We start from the raw sequence: 13,719 nt of genomic DNA on the forward strand, positions 1-13,719 counted from the left end.
CAATCTATTCTACAGTATGGGATTATTGGTTGGGGTGGTACAAGTAATGCATTTGTCAATAATGTTATTATTACCTAGCAATCAATAATGAAAATAATACTTCCACGGAGGAAATATTCTACAAATTACAGTCAAACAACAATATGCTAAAACAATCCTTACATATGCATTTAAGAATTACTTTCGCACTACCCAGCAAAGCACACAAATCACAATCAACACACTATGGAAACATACATACAACTACAAGTAGTGGGTAGATCTGAAATACATCACATTATTTAGCCATATATTAAATTGCATGTCATGAACAGGTTTCTTTAATACAATAAGTATTGTAAAATGTGCCTTCGGCACGGGAAAACTAAGTGAGGGTACACTATTTTAATGTGTAATTACGTGTATGATGAAAAATAAATTAATAGAATTACAAACATTACATAATAAGCAATGACAAAACCAAATAGGACAGGAATAACGCAGTATCAAAATGAAATAGAATTTATAGTCTTCCGGCACAAGGTAGCGCCCATGATAGTACCAGGCTTCCAGGGATGTTTGTGATTAAACTTGAGGGTCTCCCCAGCAAGGAAACCTTCGAGGAGAATGACTATCCTCCCAAGTGCTGGTCGAAGCAGGCGGGGGATGAAACCCAAAGGTCAAGATGCCCACAGGTAGCTCCCAAGCGGGTGACAAAGGCCTCAGGGTAGCGAGGAAACAATAAATATGGTAAGACACCTAGCAAGAAACTTCTGCCAGGTCGTGAGGTGACTGAAAGTCACCAAACTGACGACAACAACTCTCGGGGATTTTCTTCGACATCTCGTGGCCGGGAAAGGAAACGCCGCAAGATGGTGGTTTTACATAGGAATAGAGTGTTGTGTTGTGTTCTCTCAACTAATACCGCCGGTACTCTCAGCGCGGAAACAGAATGCAGCATAGCGCTGGCCCATTTATAGGTAAACTTCCTTAACACTAGGCCGAAGCGCACTGAGATTTTAGAGACCAGTCTTTTGTTTAAAAATCAGCCTTGGACAAAAACATGACTCCTCAGCAAGAGAGCTGGGCGTCCAAAGCCAGAGCTAGAATAACTAAAAATATTAGAAATTTTGCACCAAACAAAACAAAACAAAAAAATCTTCAATTCCTAATATTAGAATTGGATATTGTAAACCCCTTCTTCAGTGGTGAACCTTATTGTAAAAACAACTTGTATATTATTTTCACTGCTTTCAATAAATGATAACTTTAAATAGCTAGGCTGTCTTTCACCGACACTCACCAGTTGGGTTTAAGTTTCAGGCAACTATATTTCTTATAGATTAGTTGCAGCTAATTAACACTATTACACTATTGGTGCAGTACATAGATGAACTTGTTATGTGTGCATTCTGCTAATTAATATCCGTGTCCTACTTATAAAGAACCAAACTTTATTACTGCACTCTTATTTTAGGGAAAAGAAAAAACTTTTATTTTGTAAATATAAATTTATTTGCCAAGGTAATTTTATACAAAAGTTTTGTTGATAGGAACTATGTATAAAAAGATTATAGTAAAATTACAATCACATCACATGTATTTTATTGAAGTTCGTGTTTACATGTAATGTGAATAGCGATGGAGTTAAGTGCGTGAAAATTGTATTGGATTAATTTGAATGTTTTAATTCTGAAGAATGTATGATTTTTAGTGGCATAAAAAAGTCATTATATTATTAATACAAAGCGTTTTTTCCATTAATTCAATCTTCTCTTATACTCAATGGGAAGTGGAACGTTATCGTAAACTTTTATCATGCCTGAAACAAAAACCAAATATTAGAAAGAGCGAAGTTTGCAAAAATTGTGTTAGCTAAAAGAGGCTAATACTACGAATTTGTCATTTCTCTCAACTAAACTTATAAATGACGAGGAACAGGTTACTATATACTCTTTATGAGCTTTATATTCACAATAGGCATCGGTGGGGCATATATAATCATTAGTTTGTTAGAGTTACTGAAAAGGGTTAGTATGATATAATACGTCGGCGGAATTTGAAGACGTGATGCCAAACTGTTAGTGTTTGAATCGAAAAACAAAAAAGTAAATTCAATACTGATATAAAGTGAATGTAGGAATAAAGTATCTCAGTTGCTACACTGAAGAGAAGTCACAACACTTGACACATGTATATTGGTACATACTCCGTTCGGGTGTGTTTTGCAGTCTTGTGCGGTCGTTGGACGGGCCTCGCCTCTCTCTCTCTGCTTATCGCGCTGCTTACACCTGCTATCAGTTTATCGGAAGAGATATAATAACATACAACTCCAAAACGTAGGTACCTTCATTTTAATGATTGAAATGGTGTTTATTTCCTATAATCCAGTATTTAATTAAAAACATAGAAATGTACAAACATCAAATGCAGATCATTTTAGATGACGCAATATTTAATATTTGTGACAATAATTGTTTTTACTTAAATAAACATTCGTTTGAAAATGCCATAACTAGGCGAAGCAATTGTCACAAATTTACTTTAATGTGTTTTTTAACAATAAAATACAACTTAGTAGACTCAAAAAATTAGTGTTAACATTTAATATATGAATTTAGATGGGGTTCTACAAATTAAACGCCAAATCTATAAATAATTGTTTTGCCTTTTGATCTCATTTTTAAATGAACAATTGGTTGAGAAGGTGAAACTAATGTTGTGTTTGATTAAATTATATAATTTAATAAAATTTAAAAAATAAATATTATTTACCTTTCATACAAAATAGAACCATTGCTGACTTGTCAGACTATTGTTGTTGATTATTTATATAATTATTAATAATGTAAAATACAATTTACCTACCATGAGTAACTCCACTAGACGCAATATTTTTTTTCTTAGCATGGTCATGTTTTAGTTCAGGAGGTCTGAATCTTCCGCTGTCCTGAGATCTGTCTCTGCGGTGCGAGGATGCGTCTCGTTCTTTGCGTTTATCCTTAGATTTATCTCGTTCTCGATGGTGAGATGTTTTCTCCATAATTCTAGATTTGTCATCGTATATTTCTACCTGTAGATCTCTGCTCGCCTCTTGCGATTTGTCACTTCTATGTGAAGATGCATCTCTGACTCTTGTTTTACTATGTGTTCTTTCTCTGTGCTCTAATGGCTGCTCCCGAGTAACTTTATTAAGAGATAAATCTTTTTCGTAAGTACTTTTATAGAGAGTTTTTTCTAAATTTGGTGATAAAGTTTCTTTAATTTTTTGTTTATCATGTGATTCATCTCTATGAGTTTCCTTCGAGTGCAATTTATTCAGGTGGCTGTTTCTGTGATGGGATGAGGAATGTCGTATTTTCATTGGGTTTTGAATTTCATCTCCGTGATAGGAAGCCGTGTCCTTGGATCTGATTCGCTCCCTCTGGTATCCACTTTCCCTGTCTAGCGAAGTGTCCGCGCTACGAGATTTCTCTCTCACAAGACCTCTTATCCTGTTGATGGAAGATATGGTTCCTTCGTGTAACTTGTCTCGCCGTCGACTTCTTTCTTTAGAACTTGATTTAGTTTTACAGCCATTCTTTTCCTTGCTCTCATTGGTCACAGCTTTTATTGTAGAAACTGCAGTCTTGTGTCGTATTTCAGGCAATATTGTTGTAAGTGATCTAATGAAAAGAAAATCTGTTTATATCGGAAAAGTATTTAGTTAATGGCAAAAATTAAATGAATCCCTCGATACTCTTAACATTATCTTCTTAAACAATATTAAAAATAATTCCAAACCTTAAATTAATGTGTTTTGGAGTCGTAAATGAAGAAAAAAAATATGTACATATATCACTGTACATATTTTTATGTATGTATGTATCACTGGCAACAAATTAATAAAGTTTTGACTTATGTGTATTATATGATTGCGTAATATTTTATATGATATTACTGTGTATAAGAACTCACTACAATAAAAACCCTTTTAAATATTATATAATATTCAGTTAATTATATAAAAAGTACCTGGTTTGGTGATTGCTATCTTTATTTTCTTCCACAATAGTAGAATTAGATGACTGATGGATATTTAATGATGAATTAGAGCTTCTAATGTCTCCGTATTTAGTTCTTCTCGAAGACTTCTTCGCAATGTCCAACACGTTGCCGGGCAAGTCTTCTGAGGAGCTGCCGTGTATCTGGAACAGAGCGTCTCGGCTATTAGCTCGATGTAGCCGACGCGCTTTCACCGCCTCCACTGAAGACACCTTTCTGCGCTGGGGCTTTTCAGGTGTTTCCAATATCTTGCTTTTTACTTTATGTGATGAACTTTTAGATTCCTTCACGATACTCTCTATACTTGAATTTGAAGAGTTTTTACTTCCCACCCTTTTCATGGTCAAAGGAGAAGATTTATATTTTCCTCTTTCTCCAAAATCTGCCTGTACAGCTTTATTCTCCAAAGCTTTAGTTTTATGGGTGTATGTTTCCGATATTGTTTCTAACGGTTTATTGTATCGCTTCTTATTATTGTGGTTTCTCGGATCGCCATCATCTCCAGAACTAGGTTGACTGGATTCCTCATCCGAATATCCATTCAAGGCTTGAAGGATTTCATCTGCCGCTTTGGTCAGTTCCTCGATGATTGATTCTCCGGGGTGTTTAGTTGTAATTTTACTAACATTTTCATATATGGGAGATTCAGTCAGAGTTTCAGAGGGTTTTTGCTTTTCGCAACTTTCTCTCAACGTTTGGTTTATTTTATTAGAGTTTGTCGAATTAATTGCTAGCGCATTTGAAGATCTTGTCATTTTGTCTTTACTTTCTGTCGAGTTTTGATTTTTTATCGTTATTGTTTGTTGACTTTGCGAATCTTTTATGCCGAAATAAGATAATTCGTGTTGTTTTAGTTTCCGTGCAGAACCCCGTGCAGGCATCAGAGAACGAGGGGTCGAAACAGAGTCGGCAAACGTTGGCATGGTCGGAATATGTTTATCTTCAATCTTTGACGAAGGTTGTCCAACTGTGGTTAAATTTGTAAAATGATCTTTTTGATAATTATTGAAACTAGTGAAGTTATGATCAAATATTTGTTTTTTCTCAGTTACTATATGATTTCTTTGAACGTCTTGAATTTGTAAAGCCGAGGAAGATGGAGTAGTACTGTCAGGTAAATGGGTATTTATTTTTCTACCATCATCAAATATTTCTTTGTATCCTGAAATAAAACATTTTTAAATGATTTTTTAAAAGTGTTTTATGCAAATGTAATACTTAAAAAAGAAAAGCAAGAAAAGAATGAAGGAAAATAAAATACTTTGGTAGAGCATATTATACAGTATTCTGAAATTTTCCTACATGAAGTTAATGAAGTATTTATTATTTCTCATTGATTAAATGTATTGCTGTAATTTATTAAGTTAAATTTGACTCACATGTAAGTACATTATGAATATAGGAATTTTATATTTACGAATATAGGAATTATGTATTGTGAGAAGTGCATAAATGTATGTAGATTGTAGTTGAGAATTCATTTCCGTTCACCTTTTTAAAATGAATTTGCCAAATGATTTATGTTGTCATGCTAATGAATTGTGGATTATGAAGAAATCAGTATTAATATTGCATATAGATTATGAAAGTGGATATAAGCTAGTGATGATCACATACAAATCATAAGTTGTATCTTTATAACTGCGGATAACCTAGCAGGAATGCAGATTGCTCTTTACTTGTAGATGTTGTAAAGGAAACTTTATATATGATTCCATAGAATTGTTACCTTTTAGTTGGGTATTTTCGGAGCAGTTAATAGGGTTATTAGGGAGTGGTTTAGCGGCTGTTAGTCCGGAGCACTGCGGCAAGGCGGTGCGCTGCGCACGCTTACGGCTCCACGAGAGCGCGCCCGCGGCCGCGAGCGGACTCGCGGCAGAGCGCAGGCTGCCCCAGCGGGGAGCGCAGTCCCGCGGGGGCCCGCCCGCTCGCAGGCTGCCCCAGGAGAGCCCGGATGAACACCCCATGAGACTCCGCACCTCCTCGTCTGCACTGTCCTCGCTGCACTCTTTGTTTTCGTACATTTTACGCAATTCGCATAATTTACTTTTGTACGCTGTCTTAACGAAACATTTGTCACTTTCTCCTATTAGTACCATATTGCTATTAGGCTCGGTTTTAGGAACTGTGCGTTTTACTAACGCTGTGGATTTCAGTTCCGACAGATTATCGAGGGAAGTTCTGTTACGTTTGAAAAACGTTTGCTTTGTTGGCGATACGTCTATAGATATTTTTGTTGTTATATTTTCTCCTTTACATTCTGTTGAAATGATACGATTAATGCATGAAATGTTAGTTGTTCTTGGATTCAATCTAACTAAACAATCTGAAATTTTTTACATGTTTGTTATTTTAATGTAAAATATTTTACCATTTGACAATACATAATGACATCTACAACTACTCAACGTTAACAGATCTATTTACTCAAATAAAGCTCACATGTAAAAATTTTAGCATATAAGGCTAAAAAAAATGTGGAAACACTGGTAAAAAGAAACATGTGTCGTGTTTTTCTATGAAATAAATTTAACTTTTTTAAAGTATGGATTTATAAAAATATGAGTACATCAGAGGAAATGAAAAAAATAGGAAAAATGGGTGTGAATCATCAAGATTGGATGACAGTTTATTATTTTGTTTGTTTTTGTTTTTACTTGGTTAATTTAGAAAATATACATGCTACATTAGTTCATGCAAAAGCAGCAATAAAAGGTAATGATTCATGCCACCACCAATTACTGGTACTTAGGGAGGGTAAAAAAGACTTTAAAAAAAAGGAATAACCCGCAAAGCCTCTACCTTTAGAGGCTTGTTTGCAGGTAGGATAGTAAGAATTGGAAAGGTAAATGTGAAAAATACATCACGAACACCCAGACCAATTGAAAATAAATCTTTCTTGAATTTATTTTACCATTGTCTACCCAGACAAGTGTCTGCCCAGCTAAGTGTCTACCCAGCTACGCCATGGCGCCTATCTCTCCAATATTGTTACTATTACCTTGCCTTCTGTATATATACGAGTATATATGGTATATATATATATATATATATATATATATATATATATATATATATATATATATATATATATATATATTAAATTCAAGTATATTATAACTTTAATAATATACCTGAATGTAAAATACCAGCATCAAAATACATTACTACCAAATTACATGGTAGATACGTTCCATGTGATAAAAAGTGTAACAAATGTATATGAATAATAAAAAATGGTGGATAGGTTTCCTTGTAAAAAAAGGATATCATAGGATTGTAAATCAATTAAGGATATCAATTTTTATACATTAGTGCTTATTGTATTTTAATATTACTTGAAAAAAATCGAAGGTAACAAAAATTTTTCTTAAAACAATAGACGAATCCATTTACACATATTTGGTATAAAATCGTATTTATCACCAGAGCCTGTGTTAAATTTTCAGGTTTTCAGTATTTAAACAAAAAAATTGGTTTTCGATCATTGAGACTGTTTCTTTGGCAGTTCTTTGAATGACTTGGTAACAAGCCATGCAAGCTGTTGAAATTGAAAAGGTCGATCTATGTTGTGGTCATTTGTTATAAAATAATTTCCTAGCCCCCTTTCGCATACCGCTTTGCGCAAAACACTAGTAGTAAGTACAAGCGAGGATGTAGGAAATTTCAAAATACTAATATGCATGTCAAACAAATGTTTGATTATTTTTTAGCTTCCTTTTTTTGCACCGTGTTATTTTGAAAATATGTAAAAGGGGAGTTGAGTGTGCTTTGTACATACCTACATTATAATGTTATATGGAAAGCAAGTTGGTGCAGAAATTCCACATTTAAGGTAGAACCATAAATTTTTTATTTGTTATCAATATGACAATTAAATATTTTTAACTATGTGTAACATTATTTTTAATTCAAGATTACTTTCACCCAGTTTTCAGAAGCATTTTTTTAGTAACTATATCCTGGATGGTTAAATACATTAAAATCATAGTTTTAAGTATAGCTACGTAAAAGTTCCGGACGGACTTACCTTCAGATTTGACAAAATCATTTTTACTTTCCGGTTGACGAAATGATGTTTCTATAACAGCATCACCACCATTTCCGAAATTGACTTTAGTGGAATAGCCCTGGGTTATGGGTTCACTGCCGTTTGCCATATTGCCCACACTGACTTTACTGCAGCTCGTGAAAAGACCTTTGGTTACTTTGCTAACTTCACTTACAGAAGTAAGCGCCGAAGTTTCATTATTTGATGTTATTTTATCACTTATTTTCTTAGAATTGTCGAGAAGAGTATCTTCCTCTGGATTATTATTTAGCAGAACAGAGGATTTCCAGACCCCCGCATCCTCGGTTCGCTTTACCGGCCGTAACTTCACTCCCCACAAGTTCTGCTCCGTACTTTCTCCCGCAAGTGTTCCCGCTTCTTCTCCGAGAAGGTAGGGACGTGGCTTTACCGGTTTGTTTTTTAGTATACCGCGTGGCTGATCATTTTCAGAATCACCATTTATTTGAACTACAGATAGTGACTCACTTTTTTCAGATTGGAGTGCAGTATCTTTGGCTTTAGATTTAACTTCGGTAATTATAGCGTAGTTCAGCTTCAACTTGTCATTAGAATTACTCTTCTCTTCTATCACTTGATTCTTATTATCCCCGACATTATCACCGAATCGTGTCTCCGGTAGTTTATTTTTCTCAGGATCCTTGACCGCCGTTGCGTTAGAATTTTTACGCCTCCTTCTAAAATTGTTGGTAGAAGGTGGTTTACCTTCAGATTCTACTATATTAACTCGACCAGATTCTGCGGTGAAGTGGACTTCTGTTTTGCAAAATTCTACTTTCTTACTTTTTTTTTCAATGCTGTCTTCACTGTTGTCATCTACTTTACCTATATTTGTAGCGGGAAAGAATGTTTTTGTAACTGATGAATTTTTGGGTTCGTACAAATCTCTGATTTCCTTTATACCATCGACTGCGATGGTGTGCCTTTTAAAAGCAAAAGGTACGGCGCTATCCTTAGTGTTCTCTCTGTGACACTCTGCCGATGATTCTACACTGAGAGTAGTCCCTTCGGAAAGCTTTCTGAAGAAAAAGTGCTTATTACCATTTGCTGTAACAGACTCTTCAGTCTTGATAGCAATCGGATTAGTAGAATCTTCTGAAAAATCATTTACTTCACCACTTGCTTTCTCATCTTGCGGTGATTTGTACTTATTTACACCATTCTGAATATTGGCAGCAAATGATTTTCTATTCTTCTGTAACCAATCTTCAAATGTTTCACGTTTTTCCGCTTTTCCGGTGGATAATAAACCACTCCGTCCATTGCAATTTGTAACACTTCCATTGGATGATAAAGAGTTCACAAGTTCTGATGAATGACAAATTCCACTATCAGTAGAAGATTCAATATTGTTTTTATCGTGACTAGTTAAAGAATTATCTTCGCTTTTATTTCCAACTTTTTCGAAACCGTAGGATTTCCTCCTCATATACCAGTCATCGTTTCGATTAGAAGATGCGTTGGTCATTTTAGATACTCGGGATTCGAGACTGTTTGATCCACTAGGGTAGTTCTGTTTCTGTTCATTGCGCGCATTCAGCATCGCTTCCATCCCAAACACGTAGGAGCGCACACGCGTCACTCTCGGCTCAGCTGAGGAATCTTCCGTTTTCGGAGGATAGATTTCAGCATTGACGCCACTATCTTTCTCCGCCGATTGTTTTATTTCTTCCTCTTCATCGTTTTCCCCTGAAAATGTTTTCAAACGTCCTCGAACTTCATTTAACGTTTCTAGACTAATGAAGCTTTTTGTTTTGAGAGAACTCGGTTTAATAATTAGAGAGTCGCAGTCCCCGTTGGCACTTTCCGTTTCTTCTTCGCGGATGACACTATTTTCTGATGATATAGTCGTATATATCGAAGGACCGTGAAATACATTTTTAGGAAAAAGGGCAATATTTTGAACATTTTCTAACTCTCGTTTAATTCTACTGACACTACCCCAGTTGTCCGGGAGATCCGAGGGCTTCCCCACAGTCGGACTGCGCCGGGGGAACTGAAGCGATCTCCGTATTTTGGAAGATCTCCGCCATTCTTCCAACTGTTCCGACTCGTCCTTGAAGATGCTGTCTTTTTCCGGACAACTATCGTAAAAACTCTCTTCAGATTCATTATCCGGATAGTTTACTTTATATTTTACAGCGGAATCTTTCTTGTCATCCGAGTCTACGGAACATTTATCACAATCACTTTTCATTTCCACAATGTCGACACTCCCGCTCCCGCTTCCGGAAAGCTTGGAAATGCCATCGGCTACAATGGACGGGGAGGAGAGGCCTTCCAGAGACACGCCCGGAGGAAGCGCGCGGCCGCGGGAGGGCGGACGGCGCCCCCCGAGGGCCCCGCTTCGGCCGACACTAGAGCGTTCTCTCTGAGAACTCGTATCCAAAGGATTCACCGACAACTAAAAAGTAACGCATAAGTAATGAGTTTTTTTACACATCTCAAACCGTCGACCTTTCTGCATCATGAAAACGCATCGCATTCATAATTTATGTATAGACCCGTATTTCAGATTCTGATTTTCAGGATTTGAAGTGAAATATTTAAGTGAAATAATGAACCTCGAGATCATCGAAGTGTCGATGTCCCTGTGTCGAGGTGGAAGTGGAGTGGGAGTGCGACGTGGTGACGGAGGCGCGCAGCACGCGCAGCACGCCGGGCGCGCGCGCGCTCAGCACCTCCACCTGGCGCCGCGCGTGCACCGCGTGCCCGCCCGCCGTCCGCAGCGCCACGCCGGCCACCATCTGTAACAATCCGCAATGGGCTCTATTTATACATTCGCACGAAACGAGACGCGACATGTACAGGGTAAATCTCTAATGTTCGTAATTTTAACCTTATAATTAGTATGTTTGATCGGTTATAAAAAATATTAATAAATACTTCATAGAGCCACAAGATCATTCGAATGACTTCCACGGCTGTCTTCACAGTAGCCCATTCGATCGAGCCAATTTTTCGGTACATTTTCGATTCTTTAGGGTTCAATGCCAATGCGACTTCGACGATTCAATGGCAACTTCGATTTCACGTTTCAAGACCTCGTCGTCTCTGGATGGTTAGCGTAACACGTATCCTTAACGGCTTGCTGTTGAGCTAGGGTAGTTGTTGTTGCCAATATTAATATTAATTTTACATGCTGTTTTTCAAATTATTTGAAGTTATATAAATATTAACTGCTGTCTATTATGTATTTTAAAATTTTGTTTAGTATTTTTTTCAGAAAAACAGCCCATAATTTAATGTTAATTTGTCTCTAGTTTGAACCGAGCTCACACGCGATGCCTTGGCATTATATGTGAGCCATATTATTATTATTATTATTATTCTGGTTATTATTATTATAATTATGGTATTATTCTTGTGGCCATCTTGGTGGGCACAAGAATAGTAGCAACTGCAAAAAAGGAAGAATACTACAGCTAAATAATGAATAAGAATGAATACATAAATAAATCTCATATTTATCATAAACCAATTATATCTTCTTCTTCTGTGCGTGTCATCTCAGGTCCCCCTGACGTCTACTATCACTTGAGAGTAATTGTCCTTGTCTTAGGCAGCTCCAAATGACACCTTGGTGGCTCTAAATTACTCCATGAATATCACTATTACAAATTAAAGTATCAATAAAAAATCACACTAAATCTCTCTTATTCTTTATTTCTAAGAAGTTTCACTTCTATCACGTGTACTTGCTGCACGCGCAATTTTTATTATTATTATTCTTTGATTTTTAATCGATATTGTTATTATTCTATTAAAATATATAACTAGAATTTTTCAATCAATTTTCAGAATTTCGATTGGCATTTTAGAAACCGTAAAACAATCATTTTTCATCCGATTATTGGTTAGCATAGGTATACAATATTACCCAATCCAACTGGTCTGTTAAATTTCATAATAAATAATAAAAAGCATATTACAACTTTTTGTTTACTACTAGCCGGATCATAGTCATATTTTTTAAACTTCGATTCGCATGTTGACAGCGAACACAGTGGAACTTAACGAGCACCTCATAACGAGTAATTCGCATAGCGAGCAAAAAAATCTGAAAAAGTTGCTCCCTTAACGAGCGATATTTCGTATAACGAGTAACAGAGGAAGTACGTGTCCATTTTTCACGACATTCACTTGTGAACCGGGACTTTCGCGGCTTGGGAAGGAGTTATTAATATAAAAAAGTGGCGAAGGATCATGTGAAAAATAACGTCAAAGTTAAATAGTCGACGGTTATAATAGTTATATAAAATTTAACATAACGCAGATGCTGCCAAAAATCCACCGTTGCAAGCGGCCGAGCGTACTAGCGGGCGCAGTGCAGTGGCTAGGCGCACTCACTACGGGGCGAGCGACGAGCGACGAGCGCATACGCGTAAATGAGGTATTAGTCCTATAACTTTCAGTTATTTTTTTTTCAGTTATGACAGAAAACCCCAAAACTACCTTTCGCATGAAAATTCGATAGTGTATAGATAGACAAGTAAAGAGCAACACTCATAAAGGTTTGTGATTGCGTTTGGTCATTCACAATTCAATTGTGTATTTGCGCCATAAAAATCTATTAAACGCTACTAATTAAACGTTTTAGTACTGTCAAAAGTGCTAAGGACGCGACCGCGCTTCACACTTCATTCGGTGCACATTTGACTCGATGGTTGCGTGCATACAAATTGCATTTTTTCTATAAGCATTAAAAGTTTTTTTCTAGAAGTACCTATGCGGCGCGATCGCGTCGCTAGCGCGCTTGACATGGGCAAGTGGGAGCGTCGTGGCGCTTTTCAGCACTAAAGCGGTTAAATAAATTACCGTTTATCTATTTATATATTATAATCAACTCGGAACTTTTAAAACTAGGGATAGCCAAACTGATGAACTCTGAGAGCTACATGCATATGATCGCTTTACATAGCTATGGTGTAAATATAACGGTATTGCGTTTCTACATACCGATGTTAACAAAACTGATATTGTACGTAGATAGATCCTAGTATTTATGTAAATTTACTTTACCTTTCCGTAGGTTACGCGAGAACGAGATCACCGATCACATAAAATGGTGGTGATTGCATTAACGCGACAATGGCTTTACTTTTACTTTCTGGCCGTGATTATTATTGTGTATACATATATACTAGAAGTGTTTGTTTACATAATGCGCGGGTGGTTTGGCTGAAAGAGGAGATCCATAAGGATCCCTTCTTGACCCAGTACGCACTGATTATCTTTTATGAAAAAGATCAGGGCATTTTATGTCATGTGTAAACTTCACCCAAGTTGAATTTACTTGTTCTGGTTTAATTAAATAAACTGAATAGGCATGTAGGTTAGGGTTGCTTTTCGTCCCGATACGTCGGAGCATGTCATCGTTATTGATGGTGGTGTCCCGACGACTTCAGTAGGAATACTGTAAATTAAATTTTCACCTCATTTTCAACTCATTTTACAACTCATTGTAAACGATTGAGTAAATGCAAGGAAAATGAAAAATTTTGAGATCCTGAATAGTTCCAAATCATAATGCAAATATAAAAAGTCCCAGTCCGATACAGTTGAACGAAATATAAACATGCATATTGATAAGGTGCTATTGACTGAAATATGTGGATTTGTTTATT

General features: G+C 36.3%; 1 protein-coding gene across 7 annotated transcripts in view; it reads right to left on the bottom strand.

Moving 5' to 3' along the window:
* Positions 1–1,470: 1,470 nt before the first annotated feature.
* Positions 1,471–13,719, bottom strand: part of LOC148303068 (uncharacterized) — a 40,324-nt gene continuing 28,075 nt past the window's right edge. For 2 of the 7 annotated variants that reach the window (XM_088270649.1, XM_088270648.1), the window contains exons 3-9: positions 10,657–10,839; positions 8,054–10,496; positions 5,753–6,283; positions 3,994–5,185; positions 2,848–3,644; positions 2,189–2,273; positions 1,471–1,801 (exon numbers count right to left, since the gene is read on the bottom strand). In XM_088270649.1, the coding sequence (XP_088126775.1) occupies positions 1,780–1,801; positions 2,189–2,273; positions 2,848–3,644; positions 3,994–5,185; positions 5,753–6,283; positions 8,054–10,496; positions 10,657–10,839 (5,253 nt within the window). In that variant the 3' untranslated portion in view covers positions 1,471–1,779. Of the gene's footprint in view, positions 1,802–2,188; positions 2,274–2,843; positions 3,645–3,993; positions 5,186–5,752; positions 6,350–8,053; positions 10,497–10,656; positions 10,840–13,719 lie in introns of all 7 variants that reach the window. The other 5 variants (XM_088270646.1, XM_088270645.1, XM_088270651.1 and 2 more) reach the window with 3 other exon arrangements.

Source organism: Brachycentrus maculatus, unplaced genomic scaffold, assembly GCF_059751285.1.
Source record: "Brachycentrus maculatus isolate JH-2025_06_01 unplaced genomic scaffold, ASM5975128v1 h1tg000388l, whole genome shotgun sequence".
NCBI classification, from domain to species: domain Eukaryota; kingdom Metazoa; phylum Arthropoda; class Insecta; order Trichoptera; family Brachycentridae; genus Brachycentrus; species Brachycentrus maculatus.